Source organism: Hyperolius riggenbachi, chromosome 1 (assembly GCF_040937935.1).
Source record: "Hyperolius riggenbachi isolate aHypRig1 chromosome 1, aHypRig1.pri, whole genome shotgun sequence".
Taxonomy (NCBI): domain Eukaryota; kingdom Metazoa; phylum Chordata; class Amphibia; order Anura; family Hyperoliidae; genus Hyperolius; species Hyperolius riggenbachi.
Window position 1 is genome coordinate 334,149,323 of NC_090646.1, and position 20,131 is coordinate 334,169,453.

At 43.6% G+C, this 20,131-nt stretch overlaps 2 protein-coding genes across 5 annotated transcripts in view; one reads left to right on the top strand and one right to left on the bottom strand.

Annotated features, from left to right (window-relative positions):
* The window catches only part of CRTC1 (CREB regulated transcription coactivator 1), a 363,687-nt gene extending 361,581 nt beyond the window's left edge, over nt 1-2,106 (top strand). For both annotated transcript variants that reach the window (XR_011020507.1, XR_011020508.1), the window contains one exon: nt 1,883-2,106. The gene's annotated coding sequence lies outside the window, so the exon portion shown is untranslated. The remainder of the gene's footprint in view (nt 1-1,882) is intronic.
* Nucleotides 1,688-20,131, bottom strand: part of COMP (cartilage oligomeric matrix protein) — a 162,524-nt gene continuing 144,080 nt past the window's right edge. For all 3 annotated transcript variants that reach the window (XM_068233919.1, XM_068233918.1, XM_068233920.1), the window contains 4 exons: nt 16,046-16,242; nt 13,142-13,314; nt 5,618-5,757; nt 1,688-1,937 (listed from right to left, as the gene is read on the bottom strand). In XM_068233919.1, coding sequence (XP_068090020.1) covers nt 1,885-1,937; nt 5,618-5,757; nt 13,142-13,314; nt 16,046-16,242 — 563 coding nt within the window. In that variant the 3' untranslated portion in view covers nt 1,688-1,884. The remainder of the gene's footprint in view (nt 1,938-5,617; nt 5,758-13,141; nt 13,315-16,045; nt 16,243-20,131) is intronic.

Below are 20,131 nucleotides of genomic sequence, written 5' to 3' on the forward strand. Positions count from 1 at the left end.
GCTGCTGTTAACCTGCGATTTCTGAGGCTGGTGACTCGGATAACCTTATCCTCCGCAGCAGAGGTGACTCTTGGTCTTCCTTTCCTGGGGAGGTCCGCATGTGAGCCAGTTTCTTTGTAGCGTTTGATGGTTTTTGAGACTGCACTTGGGGACACTTTAAAAGTTTTCCCAATTTTTCGGACTGACTGACCTTCAGTTCTTAAAGTGATGATGGTCACTCGTTTTTCTTTACTTAGCTGCTTTTTTCTTGCCATAGTACAAATTTTAACAGTCTATTCAGTAGGACTATCAGCTGTGTATCCACCTGACCTCTCCACAACGCAACTGATAGGCCCCACCCCATTTATAAGGCAAGAAATCCCACTTATTAAACCTGACAGGGCACACCTGTGAAGTGAAAACCATTTCAGTTGACTACCTCTTGAAGCTCATCAAGAGAATGCCAAGAGTGTGCAAAGCAGTAATCAAAGCAAAAGGTGGCTACTTCGAAGAACCTAGAATATGACATATTTTCAGTTGTTTCACACTTTTTGGTTATGTACTATACTTCCACATGTGTTCATTCATAGTTTGGATGCCTTTAGTGTGAATCTACAATGTTCATAGTCATGAAAATAAAGAAAACTCTTTGAATGAGAAGGTGTGTCCAAACGTTTGGTCTGTACTGTATATATATATATATATATATATATATATATATATATATATATATATATATATTTATATTTAGCGGCAACATCTTCCGTGGTGCTTTAAGGCAAACAGTAAAGATAGAGGACAATTGAGCAGGTCAGCACTGCATCCTGCATGACAGTGGAATATATGTAACGCTGTACATAAGGGGAATGTGGCCTTCCCAAATGGGATTACATTCTAAGGGGATGAGGAATATAACAGCAAGTAGGGTAAGTTGTGTACAAGAAGATGGTCAGTTGCTAGGTAAAGGTCTTAGGTAAGGTTATATGCTTGCCAGGAGAGGTGAGTTTTCAGGTTTCGTCTAAACACAATAAGTGTTTTACTCACCTGGGGCTTCTACCAGCCCCCTGCAGCTGTCCTGCGTCCTCGCAGTCACGATCGGATCCTCCTGTCCCCTGCCACCAGCTACTTTCATTTTCGTCCGACAGGCAGGAAGCTATTGCGAACGATAATGCGTAGTATAAGACACATGGCCAGGTCTGTCGGGCCTGTCGGCAAAGTGAAAGTAGCGGGCGGCAGGGGACAAAAAGATCTGATCGTGACTGCGAGGGCACTGGACAGCTGCAGGGGGCTGGTAGAAGCCCCAGTTGAGTAAAACTTTTTTTTTTTTTTTTTTTTTTTGTAGGCTTAAGTGTCTCTTTAAGTAAGGGTGAGCAAGACTCATTAGAATTAGGTGAGAGTGAGAACCTTGTATTGTATCCTTTGTATATACAGGCAGTGGAGAGACTGTCAGAGCAAGTTAGCATTAGAGCCGTATGAAGGGAGATGAATAAGTCATACCACTGAGTTTATAATGAATTTGGTCATATTATCAAATTAACTTGCCACTTTGTGGCCATGGAGATAGCTGTATAGGTGGAACTGCACAGTTGTGGTATTAAGCTACTTAATGTGATTCAGGTTTATTTTCAGCAATTTTAAGAACTTTTGTTTCACTCCATTCTCCAGCTTTGTTCTTTATTAAGCAATGCCATGATATTTACAATGGAAGTTGTACAAACGAAAAGCAACTCTGGTTTAAAATATCCGCTTGAAATATGCAAAATTCGTTTCCATAGAGGACACTGCAATGCACCTCTTCTCAGCCACATTGTAAATGGCCATCACAGACAACTGGATGTATGTCAAATGCATAAGAGTTATTGCACTTTGAACCAACATATAATGACATATAAGTATTTTTCAGTTTCAGGCTTTGCTTCTTTGCTCTTTAAATGCTTCATAGTCATCTGGTATTGTATCTGGAGTGGAAAAAAAAAAGAAAACAATTTTCAGTCTTCCCCAAGAAAAAGAAAAAATAAGACAAACAGAAGACACACGAGAACAGAGTAAGCTTTTCATTCATAAATGCTGTTGACTGAAGTTAATCTACTGATAGTGGCTTAGCTGATTAAAAATGCAAGAGAAAAAGCTGTATGGGGAGATTCATCATTTCTGTGTCACATGAACTGTAAACAAAACCAGTAGGCAACTGATTCATAAATCTCCAACTACTGCCACTTGAAAATATTCCAAAAGCTGATCAAGCAGCAGACAAGTACCAGCACAGGCTTCATCATGAGGTATTGTGATCTGCCAAGAGGGATCAACTGGCAATGCATTGAGGGTGGTTAGGTCGCTGTACATATGCTACATTATTGGCAGAGGTGGCCCCCACTGGCTACCTTGCCTGACTATCCTGTTAGTATGATCTAAGATTGCAACTTTAACTACTTCTGATTGCTGTCTGCAGAAACCTTGGCCTGTGACCTCAAGCCTGTTTTTTGCCTGCCCTGACCTTGGCTTGTGAGCTCAATTAAAGTGAACCAGAGACGAAGCAACCTCATGTATTTTACCATATATATCAGTGGGAACATTAGAGAAAACGCCTACCCTGCTCTCTGTTTCATTTTTAATTGTGCAGCTTGCTTCTTATCAGGCCTGATAAAATCCCCGACTAAGCATTCAGTCTGGCTTTGCTCAGGAATACTATAGCTGAGTCATTATAGCAGAGACATAAGGGCACAGGCTTGGGCTTGAAAAGACATCAGAGGAGACAGACTCAGCTATGATTATTCCTGAGCAAAGCCAGACTGAATGCTCAGTCGGGAATTTTATCAGGGCTGATAAGAAGCAAGCTGAACAGTTAAAAATGAAACAGAAATCATGGTAGGTGTTTTCTCTAATGTTCCCACTGATATATATGGTAAAATACATGAGGGTGCTTTGTCTCTGGTTCACTTTAAGCCTGTTCTCTGTCAACTTTGACCTCTGTCTCTGTCCTTGACTTAGTCTGCAATCTGCCTGCCTCAAATCTTGGTACTAATGTTGGTAGTAATGTTGCCTAAGCTACTCCCAGTCAGCAATATCTTCAGCTACAACTTACGCCTCTTGGCCAGTGTCTCCTGTTTTCCAGTCTCCAGTGAGCAAAGTAGCCCGCTGTCTGGTGAAGACAATTTTCACACCCTAGGATGGCCAATGCCAATCACAAGATTATGCTTACAGTAAGTGGGCTGCACACATTACTCCTAATCTATTTTTGTATTACAGTAAAGGTGGCCACACACAACTAAAAGATCCACTTTTACACCAAAGTGATAATTACGATCAGTTGTTCCTAAAAAATCAAAAGCATTTTTTTTAATTCTTTCAAGAAATCTGATCGAATTTCCCGTTTTTATTCAATAAAAGAAGATAGTGTTGGATTTTTCTGATCATTTTTTATGAAAGTTGAATGGTGTGTGGTACATTGACAATTTCAATAATTTTTTCATAATTGAGGAAAAATTTACCATGCGTGTGGTACATTGGTCAGATTTTTTAAATTTTACAATCAGCCAGAAAATTTGATTACAATTCTTGAATTGAACAGATATTTTTAAAAAATTGTATGGTGTGTAGCCACCTTTAGTGTGCTGGAGACATTTCTCCCAATCTTATTTTAATGTATGGATAAGAGAAGATAAACTGACATAATCTTATCTGGGTGACTGATTCTGACAGTTTCATTGATATTAATCAAAATAATCATTTTTTTCTCAGTATACAAAGAGGCAAATTGCTGCTGCTGCCAGTACTAACTGTACTGTGGCCTGGAGGAAGTTTAGTTTTTACACAAATGATATCACTTTGGGCCGAAGGTAAGTAGGGTAACCATATAGACAAGGTTTTATTGTATATTATGCCAGACTTTAAGTCCCCATTTAAAGCATGTACAACTTGCTCGGATACCCCCAATCATGTATTCGAGTGATCACGAATTTGACTCCTCCCACTTACGAATTGACTCGTGATAACGATCACGAATAGAAACGGATATCCAACTCGAGTGCAGTTTTGAGTCGAATAACTGCATGTAATCATGAATCACGAGTAGTGATTCGTGATTAAAAACCTGCCGACTTTAGAGGTTAATAGCAAAGTCCCCCCTACATGCCAGAAACACCAAATCTGCAGGATATCTTAGGGTCTGTTTTCACTACACGCAGATTGGATGCAGAATAGATGCAGAAAAACTCCAATGAATGCCTATGGACCTGTTTCCACTAAACGCAATTTTTCTGATACAGATTGTTCCATAGGCATTCATTGTAGTCAGTTTTTCTGTATCCAATCTGCGTGTAGTAGAAACAGGCCCTTAGGCAGAACAGTGGGAACAAGAGGAAATTTTTTTTTCAAAAACACCTTATAGTTTTTGAGAAAATTGATTTTGAAGTTTCAAAGGAAAAAAGTATACATTTAAATGTGGTAAATGACAGTTACTGTAGCAAGCCTAACGGTAGTGTAAATTTACATTTAATGTTGAGATGTGGGAAATAAAAAAAAAATCACTTAACGTCCCCCCTCCCGGGCCTCTTTAACCCCTTGTCTCCCATTCAGGCTGGGATAGCTAGAATGCAGAGCCCCAGCTGAGTGGGGCTTTGCACCCTGAGCTATACCAGCCCGCATGGTCTATGGTATGGGGGGGGCTCCGGGAGAGGGGGCGTAGCACTCTGTCCTCTGTGGCTCCCGGCTCCACTCTCCTCCCCGCACCTATAGGGCCCACCTATGCTGTCACCCTGGAGCATCCATAGCACCCTCTTGTGCTATGGGTGCTTCAGGGTGAAAACATAGGTGGGCGCTATCGGAGCAGTAAGTGGGGAGGAAAGTGGAGCCAGGAGCTGTGAAGGACAGAAAGCGATGCAGCTCTGCTATACTTAGTATAGCAGAGCTGTCGGAGGTGTTGTGACGGTATGTGGCGGTGGCCCGCAGAGATCTTCAATCAAAATGTAACAGAAGAAGGTCGCAAGATAGGAAGCTTATTGGCATGGGACCTTTTCCGAGTATTATGGCGTGGGAACATTTTTTTTAGGTACAGGTAAGAATTTCTGGTTAATTTAGAATAATCAAGGACTTTTCTCATTGTTGTGTTTTTATGTCATTTAACCTTTTATGGAAATGGGTAAGGGGTACGAAGTACCCCTATATTCATTTCTCCTGGGAAGGGGGCTGGCATCTGGGGGTCCCCTTTCTAAAGGGGACTCCCAGATGCCACCATGAACCCCCTCTCCAGGGAGTCAGTGACCCCCACCTCCTCCTAGGGCACGGGCACCGGAGGATTGCACAAGGGCTCCGGGGGGAGGGGAAGGCTTTCCCGCCTCTCTCCCCCGGAGCCTCCCCCATACCATGGACCTTGCAGGCTGGTATAGCTCAGGGTGCGAAGCCCCCCTCGGGTAAAGAGTGCTATCATAAGTGCATTCATGATCGAGAGCCGATCACTAATGCCGATTATGACCTCGTAATTGCAAAAAACAACTCATGATCACAAGTTACTTGTGATCACGGACTCGTGATGAGCATCCCTGCTTTCCACTATTAGCTTTGTCTGCATAGCATTTACTCTTTTTATATTCTCTACATTCCAAATAAAGTATTCAGCTTTAGTAAACTATTTCACACTTACCATTACAACGGTATCTTAGGTTGGACCAAATAATGTTCTCCTGTGAAAAACAGAAAACTCCAAGTCTTCCTCCCCTCATAGTCGTGTCAATTATAACCCCTGAATCTGCTACCAGCTCAGGACCCTCAAAAAACTTCACCCTGGAAAACAATATCATATGCCAATGAGTGTAAAAATGTCCACTGCATAATGTTTTGACACTGCACCTTATTATTTAACCACTTGAGGACCACAGTGGTGAACCCACTAAAGACCAGGCCAATTTTAACTAAAATGGCCACTGCAGCTTTAAGGCCAAGCTGAAGGGCCACACAACACAGCACACGAGTGATATCCCCCCCACCAACAGATCTCTCTGTTGGTGGGGTCTCATCGCCCCCCAGGTGTTTGTTTGTTTTTTAATGCATATTTATGTCTGTGTTTTTTTAACAAAATGTAATTTTTTTTTTCTTATTACCCTCCCTCCCTCCCTGCAGCCAGCCAATCACGCGATCGGCTGTCATAGGCTTCAGCCTATGAGAGTCCATCGCTCTCTTGTCCCCCAGTAGATTAGCAGAGGACCAAATGTGACTGTCCTTTGGGACTATAAATGAAGAGATCAAATTTTAAAAAGTGGGGAACAAAAGCTTACAATCTATTTAAATTTTACTACTTCAGGCCCTAGAAAGCTTGTCTCTTTTGCTCTGGAAACCTGACTCGGTTATAAGATTACAGCCTAGAGAACTGCAACTGTGGAAAGTGGGTTAGCAAACTAGGAAACTGCAGTGCACAAGCATATGACATGAAGCCAAGGTTCAATCTTCCCATACTGTGTGGCATCATAAAATGGACTGTACACAAATGAGGAGTGGGACTTTAAAGCTAAACTCCTGACAAGTGACATCAATTTTAAATACAAATTATAAGGATATACTGTATAGCAGTGTTTTAGTAATTATATCCTTATTTTTTTAAAGACCACCTGCATTTTCAGAAAATGAAAACCCACACTCTTGCACATTATGTAACACCTTTATTACAGTAATTACTGCATTGGAAACCAAAATGTGAGCAGAGTAGCTTTGGTGTAGTAAAGTCACTGCACAGCACTGCTAACAGAACTTTGTCTTGTGTTAGATATTTTAAATATAAGCTGTTGATGTAGGAAATGTAACTATCTGTATATAGTTTAGAGCAGGGATCAGGCCATATCAGCATTCTTGAGATTGATAGGGGGCCAAAGTGACAAAATTAATTACATTCTATAATAAATGCACAAGGAAAACAATTGGCTCTTTGGGTGCCTACAAAAAACTTTAATCTTAATTGTTGTTACTTATTGTATCAAAAAGGTTCAAAAAATACACAAATCCACAAATACTACATATACATAAACACACTCATTAAAAAGGATCTAGCTGGCCATGAGATCCCCCTAAACAATCATACACCCTGTGGAGGCTGCAGTCCTCCCCCTGAGAACGAGTACTGGTTTTAAAGTGCACTTATATTGATCCTAACAAGCATTAAAAATCCTCTGATGGTTGTTAGTATGCAGAGATTGGAATCAGCAAGCATAAACGTGCACAAAAGATGAAGGCTCTTGAAGCTCCAGGGTTAGTTAGCAGAGCATAGGCTTTTACTCCATATACAGGATCTTCTCAAAAAATTAACATATTGTGATAAAGTTCATTATTTTCTGTAATGTACTGATAAACATTAGACTTTCATATATTTTAGATTCATTACACACAACTGAAGTAGTTCAAGCCTTTAATTGTTTTAATATTGATGATTTTGGCATACAGCTCATGAAAAACCAAAATTCCTATCTCGAAAAATTAGCATATTTCATCCGACGAATAAAATAAAATTGTTTTTAAAACTAAAAAAAGTCAACCTTCAAAAAATTATGTTCAGTTATGCACTCAATACTTGGTCGGGGATCCTTTTGCAGAAATGACTACTTCAATGCGGCGTGGCATGGAGGCAATCAGCCTGTGGCACTGCTCAGGTGTTATGGAGGCCCAGGATGCTTCGATAGCGGCCTTAAGCTCATACAGAGTGTTGGGTCTTGCGTCTCTCAACTTTCTCTTCACAATATCCCACAGATTCTCTATGGGGTTCAGGTCAGGAGAGTTGGCAGTCCAATTGAGCACAGTAATACCATGGTCAGTAAACCATTTACTAGTGGTTTTGTCACTGTGAGCAGGTGCCAGGTCGTGCTGAAAAATGAAATCTTCATCTCCATAAAGCTTTTCAGCAGATGGAAGCATGAAGTGCTCCAAAATCTCCTGATAGCTAGCTGCATTGACCCTGCCCTTGATAAAACACAGTGGACCAACACCAACAGCTGACATGGCATCCCAGACCATCACTAAATGTGGGTACTTGACACTGGACTTCAGGCATTTTGGCATTTCCCTCTCCCCAGTCTTCCTCCAGACTCTGGCACCTTGATTTCTGAATGACATGTAAAAGTTGCTTTCATCCGAAAAAAGTACTTTGGACCACTGAGCAACAGTGCAGTGCTGCTTCTCTGTAGCCCAGGTCAGGCGCCTCTGCCGCTGTTTCTGGTTCAAAAGTGGGTTCATGCTTCCATCTGCTGAAAAGCTTTACGGAGATGAAGATTTCATTTTTCAGCACGACCTGGCACCTGCTCACAGTGCCAAAACCACTGGTAAATGGTTTACTGACCATTGTTTTACTGTGCTCAATTGGCCTGCCAACTCTCCTGACCTACCTGAACCCCATAGAGAATCTGTGGGATATTGTGAAGAGAAAGTTGAGAGTCGCAAGACCCAACACTCTGGGTGAGCTTAAGGCCGCTATCGAAGCATCCTGGGCCTCCATAACACCTGAGCAGTGCCACAGGCTGATTGCCTCCACGCCACGCCACATTGAAGCAGTCATTTCAGCAAAAGGGTTCCCGACCAAGTATTGAGTGCATAACTGAACATAATTATTTGAAGGTTGACTTTTTTTGTTTTAAAAACACTTTTATTTTATTGGTCGGATGAAATATGCTAATTTTTTGAGATAGGAATTTTGGGTTTTCATGAGCTGTATGCCAAAATCATCAATATTAAAACAATACAAGGCTTGGAACGACTTCAGTTGTGTGTAATGAATCTAAAATATATGAAAGTCTAATGTTTATCAGTACATTACAGAAAATAATGAACTTTATCACAATATGCTAATTTTTTGAGAAGATCCTGTATATACACACACATCTCTCACAGTACTTGAGATCTCGGCTCCATATAACGATCAATCCCAATTGCAGATTGCAGCAGGCAAGGCAGATGTATAAGAAGCACAGTTCATTTGCAAGCAGAGCAGATATAGTGAGAGACACAGTTCCTTATGCAGAGACACATGCAGATTGCTTAAATGCATTAAAACAGGAGACTCACTCGCAGTCCCAAGAAATGCCTTATGCTAGAGATAGCCTGTAAGTCTCGTGCCACCATCAGAGTCTATGCTAATTCATATGGTCACTTTACGGATCATGATATAATTACCAGCCCCATGCATCACTAGGGTGATTAGAGTGAAGAGGTTAGTGTCATTGCAGATGATCCAAGCGGCGCTCAGTACATGACATGTTTCGCTGATCCATATATCAGCCTCTTCAGATGAAAAGCGCCATGTGTAGAAACGCTCCCTGTGTATTGAACACCGGAGCCGCCATTAGAGAAAGGTCCATGGTGCCTCCCCCTTATCCCCCCGTCCAAAGAGAGCCCCACTGATCACAGTTCCGGCGTCCTCCCAGCCTGCCCACCACATAAGTGTTTAGTCGGAGGCAGAGGGGGACGCCATGCGCACCACGGTGGAGCGCATGTGACGCACTCCATCCGGGAACCAATACCCCCAGCCGCAGCCCAGAACGTCTGCTGTCCCCGCCCACCACAGCACATTTGGGCCGGGGCAGGAGTCGCCACACGTATCCTCGTGGGACGCATACAATGCGTCACACGCGCAAATCCATGTGGACAAGTGAACCATGCATCATGCAGTCCCCATGTGTGTGTGCCTGCTGGGTTGATGCCTCCCATTTATAACGAGCATGTCTTGATAGTTTATTATTTATCTTTTTGAGATATATATATATACATATATATAATTTTTGATTCTTTGAAGATTTTTTGAAGATTTAGATGTTAGTTTTTCCTTTTTTCTTCTTTTTCGCATGGCGTCCCCCTCTGCTTCCGACTAAACACTTACGTGGTGGGCGGGCTGGGAGGACGCCGGAACTGTGATCAGCGGGGCTCTCTTTGGATGGGGGGATAAGGGGGAGACACCATGGACCTTTCTCTAATGGCGGCTCCGGTGTTCAATACACAGGGAGCGTTTCTACACATGGCGCTTTTCATCTGAAGAGGCTGATATATGGATCAGCGAAACATGTCATGTACTGAGCGCCGCTTGGATCATCTGCAATGACACTAACCTCTTCTCTATAATCACCCTAGTGATGCATGGGGCTGGTAATTATATCATGATCCGTAAAGTGACCATATGAATTGGCATAGACTCTGATGGTGGCACGAGACTTACATGCTATCTCTAGCATAAGGCATTTCTTGGGACTGCGAGTGAGTCTCCTGTTTTAATGCATTTAAGCAATCTGCATGTGTCTCTGCATAAAGAACTGTGTCTCTCACTATATCTGCTCTGCTTGCAAATGAACTGTGCTTCTTATACATCTGCCTTGCCTCCTGCAATCTGCAATTGGGATTGATCGTTATATGGAGCTGAGATCTCAAGTACTGTGAGAGATGTGTGTGTATATATATGGAGTAAAAGCCTATGCTCTGCTAACTAACCCTGGAGCTTCAAGAGCCTTCATCTTTTGTGCCCGTTTATGCTTGCTGATTCCAATCTCTGCATACTAACAACCATCAGAGGATTTTTAATGCTTGTTAGGATCAATATAAGTGCACTTTAAAACCAGTACTCGTTCTCAGGGGGAGGACTGCAGCCTCCACAGGGTGTATGATTGTTTAGGGGGATCTCATGGCCAGCTAGATCCTTTTTAACCAGCCGGGCGGTATGGACGAGCTCAGCTCGTCCATCACCGGCGGAGGCTGCCGCTCAGGCCCTGCTGGGCCGATTTTCATCAAATAAAAAGCAGCACACGCAGCCGGCACTTTGCCAGCCGCGTGTGCTGCCTGATCGCCGCCGCAGCGCGGCGATCCGCCGCGTGCAGCGGCGAAAGAGGGTCCCCCCAGCCGCCTGAGCCCAGCGTAGCTGGAACAAAAAGTTCCGGCCGGCGCTAAGGGCTGGATCGGAGGCGGCTGACGTCAGGACGTCGGCTGACATCCATGACGTCACTCCGCTCGTCGCCATGGAGACGAAGTAAGCAGAACACGGAAGGCCGCTCATTGCGGCCTTCCGTGTTACTTCTGGCCGCCGGAGGCGATCAGAAGAACGCCTCCGGAGCGCCCTCTAGTGGGCTTTCATGCAGCCAACTTTCAGTTGGCTGCATGAAATAGTTATTTTTTTATTAAAAAAAAAACCTCCCGCAGCCGCCCTGGCGATCTTAACCACCCTGGCGTTCTGATTAAATCGCCAGGGTGGCTGCGGGAGGGTTTTTTTTAAATTAAAAAAAAACTATTTCATGCAGCCAACTGAAAGTTGGCTGCATGAAAGCCCACTAGAGGGTGCTCCGGAGGCGATCTTCCGATCGCCTCCGGCGGCAAGGAATAACACGGAAGGCCGCAATGAGCGGCCCTCCGTGTTTCGCTTCCCTCGTCGCCATGGCGACGAGCGGAGTGACGTCATGGACGTCAGCCGACGTCCTGACGTCAGCCGCCTCCGATCCAGCCCTTAGCGCTGGCCGGAACTGTTTGTTCCGGCTACGCTGGGCTCGGGCGGCTGGGGGGACCCTCTTTCGCCACTGCACGCGGCGGATCGCCGCGCTGCAGCGGCGATCAGGCAGCACACGCGGCTGGCAAAGTGCCGGCTGCGTGTGCTGCTTTTTATTTGGTGGAAATCGGCCCAGCAGGGCCTGAGCGGCAGCCTCTGGCGGTGTTGGACGAGCTGAGCTCGTCCAGACCGCTCAGCAGGTTAATAGAACGCCAGGGTGGTTATTAATGAGTGTGTTTATTTATATGTAGTATTTGTGGATTTGTGTATTTTTTGAACCTTTTTGATACAATAAGTAACAACAATTAAGATTAAAGTTTTTTGTAGGCACCCAAGAGCCAATTGTTTTTCTTGTGCATTTATCATATAATTTTGTTGGCATGGTGCATGCATGAAACATTGTTTGCCAGTTGACATACTATATAGTTTTCATTTATAGGTTTGGCTTCTGTGCATGGCCTTCTTTTTCTTATAGTTTACACACTTAATTACATTCTATGTTGATTGTCCCTCTTGCCACATGTTCCAATCGATGTGAGGCGCTGCTGCTTGTACAGTGGTGGCTGTGAAACAGTGGTTGTTACTGCTGCTAGCACAGGGCTGCTGCTAGTCAGTGGCTGCTACTGCTGCTGTCATAGTGGTGGCTACTAATCAGTGGCTGCTGCTGGCATATTGGTTGCTGCCACAGTGGCATCTGGTAATTGGTGTATATTATTACGACTGACAAAGTGGCGGCTTCTACTCAGTGGCTGTTACTGCTGCAGGCACAGTGGTGGCTGTTAATCAGTGGATTTCAGTGCTTGTGGCTCAGTGACCACTGAGGTTTGCCCCGTGGCTGCTGCTTTTAGTGCTAGTTGCTCAGTGGCTGCTGTTGTTGGCCTAGTGGCGGCTGATGTTGGCTGATAATATTTAATTATACTGTTTTCTTCCACATTCTTCTTGTGCTGACAATAAATAAATAATTAATCTTTAGATTTTATATAGCCTAAACTAAACTTGAGCTAGCTAGGTTCCTATTTGCTAAGTTTATTCAAACTTGAAAAGTGTAGTGTCAAACCTATGTACATACTGTATGATATAAACCATTTGAACTATACTATTTTTTATTAACCTCCTTGGCGGTAATCCCGAGCTGAGCTCGGGGTAAGCCGCCACGGAGGATTCCTCAGGCCCTGCTGGGCCGATTCGCATAATTTTTTTTTCAAACACGCAGCTAGCACTTTGCTAGCTGCGTGTTTGTTGCGATCGCCGCTGCCGATGTGCCGCTACTCGCCGTGATACAGGGCCCCCCCGCATACACCTTGTGCAGCCTGGCCAATCGCCGACAGGCTGCGCTCTGGGGAGGATCGGGACACGTTGTGACGTCACGACGTTGATGACGCCGCTCCGCTCGTCGCCATGGCAACGGGGGAAGCCCTGAAAGGAAATCCCGTTTAGAATGGGATTTCCGGATGGGCTTGATCGCCGGCAGCGGTCGGAGGGGTGGGAGGGACGCCGCAGGGAGGGGGGAATCATGTAGCTAGCGCTAGGCTAGCTACATGATAAAAAAAAAATTAGGCTAAAAAAACCTCCCGCGGTCGCGCAGCCAGTAATCAATTGACCGCCAGGGAGGTTAAATCGCACATGCAAACTGGCTTTAGAAATGATAAACCAGCTCTCCATACTATGTACCTGATGTATCCTACTGAAGGCCTGTGCTGCAGGATCCAGCGGTATGATGTCTTATCTTTCCAGCCCACATTTCTAGGGTCTTTCCATAACAGTTTAACTTGGTTAGCGGAGTCTCCAGTGTGCCATAAAGAGTTCCTAAGCTGTTCTCCTGGCCCTGTTGTTGATTTGATAGCCTGCAAAAGAGCAAAGGATATTCTTTTATGTTCAGTTTATAGATAACTACATTATATTATTTGTGAAAAAAGAAAAAGAAGGATGGAGGCTGGGCACCCGGCAGAGAATGGGGGTGAGCAACACCTGCTCTGGTGTAAAATATACAAGTCCTCACTTTTCTGGCCGCATAAACATGTTATGCACAGTGACGTGCTCACAGTTAGAAGAGACAGAAAAAAGTTCCCATTGTAACGAAAAACATAAAGATAAAGAGACCGGGCACTGTCCTGTTGTTGCAAATTGTTTACTGCTTGCAGCCAGATGACATGCGGTATTGAATATAATCAAAGCATCAAACCTGTCAGGTGTCTTGCATCATAATTTCATGGATACATCCAGTGAGGCTTGCGGGGGGGTGTGGTGACCAGGGGGTGATGGATGTGCACAACAGCCGTTTCGCGCTCTGTAGCGCTTGCTCACGTGCGTATCCGGGCCCGGATACGCACGTGAGCAAGCGCTACAGAGCGCGAAACGGCTGTTGTGCACATCCATCACCCCCTGGTCACCACACCCCCCCGCAAGCCTCACTGGATGTATCCATGAAATTATGATGCAAGACACCTGACAGGTTTGATGCTTTGATTATATTCAATACCGCATGTCATCTGGCTGCAAGCAGTAAACAATTTGCAACAACAGGACAGTGCCCGGTCTCTTTATCTTTATGTTTTTCGTTACATTATATTATTTGCAAATATGTTCAATAAAAGTCTACTTGCTTTTTGCAATACATGTCTAAAGGTGTCCACTGATGATACAAGTTTTCTCGTAGTTTTTATTTACAAAATATGTTTTCAACAACTAACAACTGAAAATGTACTAAAATGTTAACAATTTTACCTAGGGCTCTTTCACACTAGATGCTGCGGTATAAAAGGCTAAAAGGCTGCCTTTTGCTGTCAGCATTTTTGTAGCCTTTCCATAGCATTTTCAATGCTTTTTCATAACGTTTTACAGCTCATATGAAAACGTCCTTTTTTTTCTTTAAAAAGAAGTCAACAAGTCAGCTGTAAAACACTTTGAAAAAGCTGTAAAAAATCTGTAGTTGGCCTTTTCCATTGACTGTCATTGAAACGCGGCAAGCCGACTTCAGCTGTAAACAGCTTTGAAAAAGTTGCTTTAGGTGTGAAAGGTAAAATGAAAGTCTATGGACTTTTATTTTACCTTGGAAAACGCCAAATATGGTCTTGGTTGTAAAATGCCGAAACTAGCCTCTAGTGTGAAAGAGCCCATAGTTACATGGTTGTTTGGGTTAAAAAAGACATACATCCGTTGATGAAGAAGGGTGGAGGCACCCAAAAATAAATATCTTTCAAAGTATACATTTTAAAGACATAAAAACAAATACTCAGAAAAACAAGGGTTTAAAAAAGAAAACACATTTCTCAGGTCTCTGCCCCCTTCATCAGGTCAATAATGTTTTGTTTTTTTTGGGGGGGTGGGGGCGCCCACGCTCCAAGCTGAATTCCCTAGGGCACTTTATTGACCTGAGGAAGCAGGCAGAGACCCGAGAGACACATTGGGTTTGATTCACTAACCGGCGCTACTCACTTAGTGGGCGCAAACTACGGCACTAAGTAGTTTGCGCCCACACATCCTTCTTAGTACTGCTCACTGCGCGCGCAACGCTGGTGTGCCTATATTAGTGCGCAGTGCGATGATAACATCGCACCCACTGCCCCTTGATAACAGCGCATTGGGTGCCCCTAAAACGGCGCATTAATGCACCGCTTCGGGGGCACCCGATGCGCCATTATTGTCGCACCAAGTGTGACGTTTAAGGGACAGCAGGTGCGACGTTATCGTCGCACCGCACACTAATATAGGCGCACCCGCTCTGAGCGCGCAGTGAGCGGGGCTGTGCGCGAAGTAGCTTTGCGCGCAATAGGGGCAAAAAACGGCTTTTCACACCGGCGCTAACACTTAGCGCCGGTTAGTGAATCAAGCCCATTGTCTTTTTTTAATTGTGCTTTAATATACCTTACCTGATGTAAATCCTTGTTTTTCTGGGTTGGTTCATCTGGAGAGGTAAGATACCTCATGTATTTGAGGAAGGAAGAGATGAGAAGAGAAAGTTGGCTCCTGAGCTACCCCAACAGGATAACAAAAGAGAGGAAAAAACAAACGTATTAACTGATAGCTGTGGTCCATCCCACACGAGGAGGATAAATACGGGGTGGACCAAATGATTCACCAGCCTCGCTATCTGCAGTACGGGGAATCCCTAGGATGTTCGACTTGCTTTCTTCCCCCCCTAATAACTCTAGATGGAAGTAGAAAGAAAAACAGTTACAGAGTGAGAAAGGGAAAGGAGGAAAGAGAGGAAGTTAAGGGGTAGGAAGTAGAATTAACTCTTCAGCTTAAAGTTCAGTCAGAGTAGACTCCCTTATATTGGGAAACTCTAACTGGATTCCACTTTTAGAAATTCGGCACAGGTATTGACTAACTTCAAATTTGTCATTAAGTAATTAATTCCAGTTTTCATCTACTGTCACCAGAGAATCTTTTTGTTTTTATTTTTTTTTTTTTGCCGTTTTGGCTGACAGGAAGGTACACATAACCAATTTATTTTGGTGTGATATAAAGTCTTCTATTTGATTTTTTTTTTTTATTCAAATAATCAGCTTCCATAAATTTGTCTCTGGGATTTCAAACATAAAAAGAACTCATGTTGTATTCTCATCCATTTACCTTTAGCTGAATGCCAGGTTCAGCGACGGCTCGAAACGGATTTGCTTGCCAATATGTTTGTTCCATCTGTTTCCACATAACAGCATAGAAACTAGAGCTGTCCTGGTATCCAAATATAAATCCAGCATAATCATCATCTGTTTCTGTGTTTACATGGAATGTCCCTTCAAAGTCTACGCCATTAAATGCGGTGTAGCCTAAGCAAAGAAAGTGTCAATATAAATGAATGGAATGATACCTAGAAGTTCATTTTAAGCAGTGTAAAAAAAAAAAAAAGATTTATGAAATAAGATACCTGGTGACCATTAAAAGGTCTTCTACCTGTTCATTGCAGTTTAGCTTATTATATTTTTTTATTAATATATAAAAGGGGGATTTCTAGCTTTCTTGTTGTTGTTGTAGTCTTCTACCTGTTCAAACATTTAAAATATTTCAAGCAATTATCACTTCTTTTTGGATTCTGCACATAAGAAACTTGCTGTGAAACACATAAAGATGGTAAATAAAGCATCCACTTTGCACTGGATTACTTTAATATAACTATGGTCTACGTCACATCAGCTACCATACCACATATAAAAAAATTAGCAATTTTTTAGCTTTTGGCATTGCAGGGAACCAAAATAAATTCCTTGCCACAGAAGTCTGGCCAAAAAACAAATACTGACACTGAGGTGCGTAACCGTTGTTTAACATGTGCTGTATGAAAACATGATGAGGTTGCCTAACTATGGAACTCATTTTGCTTTCAATTCTTATAGTGTACTAGTATGATTTATATTTCTCATATAACCCTTCATGAAAAACCTATTCCGCTGTCCACACTTTAAACATATGTATCCCCTTCTCTTGTTGTACCTCTGTTGCTCTATTGTAGTATTCTTAGGGCCATGTGACATGGATGACTGTGTCACTAGCTACGGTAGTAACAAGCAAGTAGCCACTAGACATAGCAATTAGCTGCTGCAACTAGTCCCTAGAACTAATGACTAGTTGCTGCACCTAATCATTAGTACTAGAGACACATTGCTATTGTCGGCTACTCCACTACAATATATAAAAGTCTTGTCTAGTCACAGCTATTACTACTACTAGTTACTGCTACTAGTTGCACAGAATTAAGGTATTAATGGTAACCAAAGTGACTATGTACAACCATAGATTAAAAATATGACATCCCCCCAGCACCACCACCACCATAGGTTGAAAATGTGATACTGTCACCCCCACTCACACACACACCACCACCCACACTCTCTTTCCCAGCAAAAATAGTCTTCTCCTAATAATAGACAGGGTTGGATTTCTGGAAAGGCCACCAAGGTCCAGGCCTTGGGCGTCTGCAGCCCAAGGGTGCACCTGGACATTAAATAGGGGTTACTACATTAGAAATAAAAGGCTGCAAATGGGGAGAAACATATGAAAAGGGAAGCTGATGTCCAAGAGAGCTGTGCATGAAACAGAGGGTCTGCGCTACAGGGATGATAAACAAGGAAGAGGGGGCTGAACATGGAAGGGGAGGGGCGCTGCTGCACTTGAACCGGTATCCCCAATATACTTGGCTTAGGGGTGAAAAAAAGTATAAATCCAGCCTTAATAATAGATGAAAAGTTGCAATAGGCTTAGAGCATTACCAGTTTTATAGAGGATCACCACTTTTCTAGGAACACCACTAGTGATGATCTCTCTATGTTTACAAAGTAGTGATCAGCCTCATCACCACTAATGGATTACCAAATAGTATTCACTTCTTTCAAAGAAGAATGTAATAGACTACAATGGAAAATGTTTTGTTTGTTTTCGACACCCTTATTGCCAAAACCCCATAGTGCCATCACTCCTTTAATATCCCTAGCGGTATGGACAAGCCTGACTCGTCCAGCTAACACTAGCTGGAATCAGTATGGATGAGTCAGGCTCATCTATGCTGCCAGGGAGATTTCTAGCTCCTCTGCGCCGCCGGCTCTGCTTTTTTCTGCACCTGTGGGCTTCCCTGGGACTAATAGATGCCTGTTAGCACACTGTGGGTAGAGATCTGGGCTACCCACAGTGTCCACATCTGCATCTATTCGTTCCAGGGAAGCCCACAGAGCCAGCGGGGCGGACATGTTTCCCCCTCTCTTCGTTCTTCCTCATCCTCCTGCCCCCTCCGATCCCCCCTCCCTCTCTTCCTTTTGAGCCCCAGGTGGCTTCCTCCCTCCCTCCTGATCCCCGGGCAGTGCTGGGAGTAGAGATTGGGGAGTTTTACTCACCGAAGTTGTCTCCAGTGATGATCGCAGATTCTCCTCCGCGTCCAGCCCCAGGCTACTGTTTACAGTATCGGGGATGCGGCTGATGATGTCATCAAGACGCGTCCACGGTACTGTAAACAGTTTCCTAGAGCTGCACGGAGTCGAGAATCTGCATCATTGCTGGAGAGAGCCTCAGTTAGTAAAACTCCCAGATCTCTACTCACAGCACTGCCCGGGAAATAGTAGGGAGGGAGGGGGATCGAGAGGGAGAATAAGTGATTGGTGGAGGGAGGGGGGGTCAGCACATATGATGGGTGGAGGGAGGGGGGTCGGGATTACTGCCTGGAAACACATTCCTACCTAACTTATACTGCAGCCCCTATAGCTGCTAAGTATACTGTGGACACATTCCTGGCTAACTTATGCTGTAGCCCCTATATCTGCTAAATATACTGGGACACTTATTCTTGGCTAAAATACTGCAGCACCTATAGCTGGCTAACTATACTGGGGACACTTATTCCTGGCTAAGTTATACCGCAGCACCTATAGCTGCTAACTGTACTGGGACACTTATTCCTGGCAAACCTATACTGTTGCACCTATAGCTACTAACTATACTGGGGACACTTATTCCTGGCTAACGTATACTGTTGCACCTATAGCTGGCTAACTTTACTGGGAACATTTATACCTGGCTACCTATACTGCGGCACCTATACCTTTCCCCAGTGTCCTCTTCCATGTCCCTCAGCGGATTTGCTTCTCCCTCGGTAATTACATATGTTCCCCAGGTGTTGATGACGTCAGGGTCACGCAGTATCATCATCAACATCTAGCACCAAACTATTTTTTGTTTTGATTTGAATTCAATACTATAACCTATATTGAATTCAATATTAAAGAAAATTGATTACAAAAAAGCTTGAAAATTATTTGAAATTAATTGAACCACTTTTTGCACAGAAGGCCTGGGGGAATTGAACGCTAGGGAGGTTAAGATGTAACAGTTTCCAGTCAAGGGGCCATGTTCTGCTGCTTTTTCTTGCAACAAGTAAGTGTTGAGGCTAGTGACGCATTACTCCATTCACGTAAACAGAGCTGCAGATCTCAATATCGTAGCATGACAATCAAACCAATGATTGCGAGACAACAAAGCCAAATGGTCTCTAAAAATTTGGCATGATGATGATCAGAGTTTAAAAGCTGGTGAACAAACAAATGGCATTTTTTTAATATTTTAGGACTGTTGTTAGGACAAGAACACAGTACTTTGGAACAAGGGTTTGACCAATAGAATCTTAGGCAAGATGGGCCTTTCCACCAGTCCACCAAATGTTAGTGACAAGAGAATAAATGTAGAGTAATAAATGGGGAGGGAGGGGAGTTCTGGGTGCTCAAACACTCCCCTTTTTTACAGGTATCATTTGGGCCCTTCCCCCAGACTGTTCTTCAGGCATGTACTGGGCAGGGGGAAGGGAGAAGTTTTCCCACTGGGCCACCTCCCCTTCATTTCAGGTAATACACCATCTGTCAGCTGCTTTCTTTCACCGACTGACCGCTAGTTAGTTCTTGATACTAGTGCTAAACAGGCGGCCTCTAGGGATGCTCATTCGGATTTTGCGGAATTTAAATTTACGAATTTCCAATTGAAAATCCGAATTTACAATTGGAAATCGGAAAACGGATCTCGGAAATCGGATACTTTATTACAGCAAGTTGGTAATTTTAGGCCAGTCACAGAACTCGGAAACAATGGACCAATCAGAGAATGCAGAAACAACTCAGAAGTATTTGGCCAATCAGAGAATGCAAAAAATGACCAAAAAAACACTACTTGGAAATCGTAAATCTG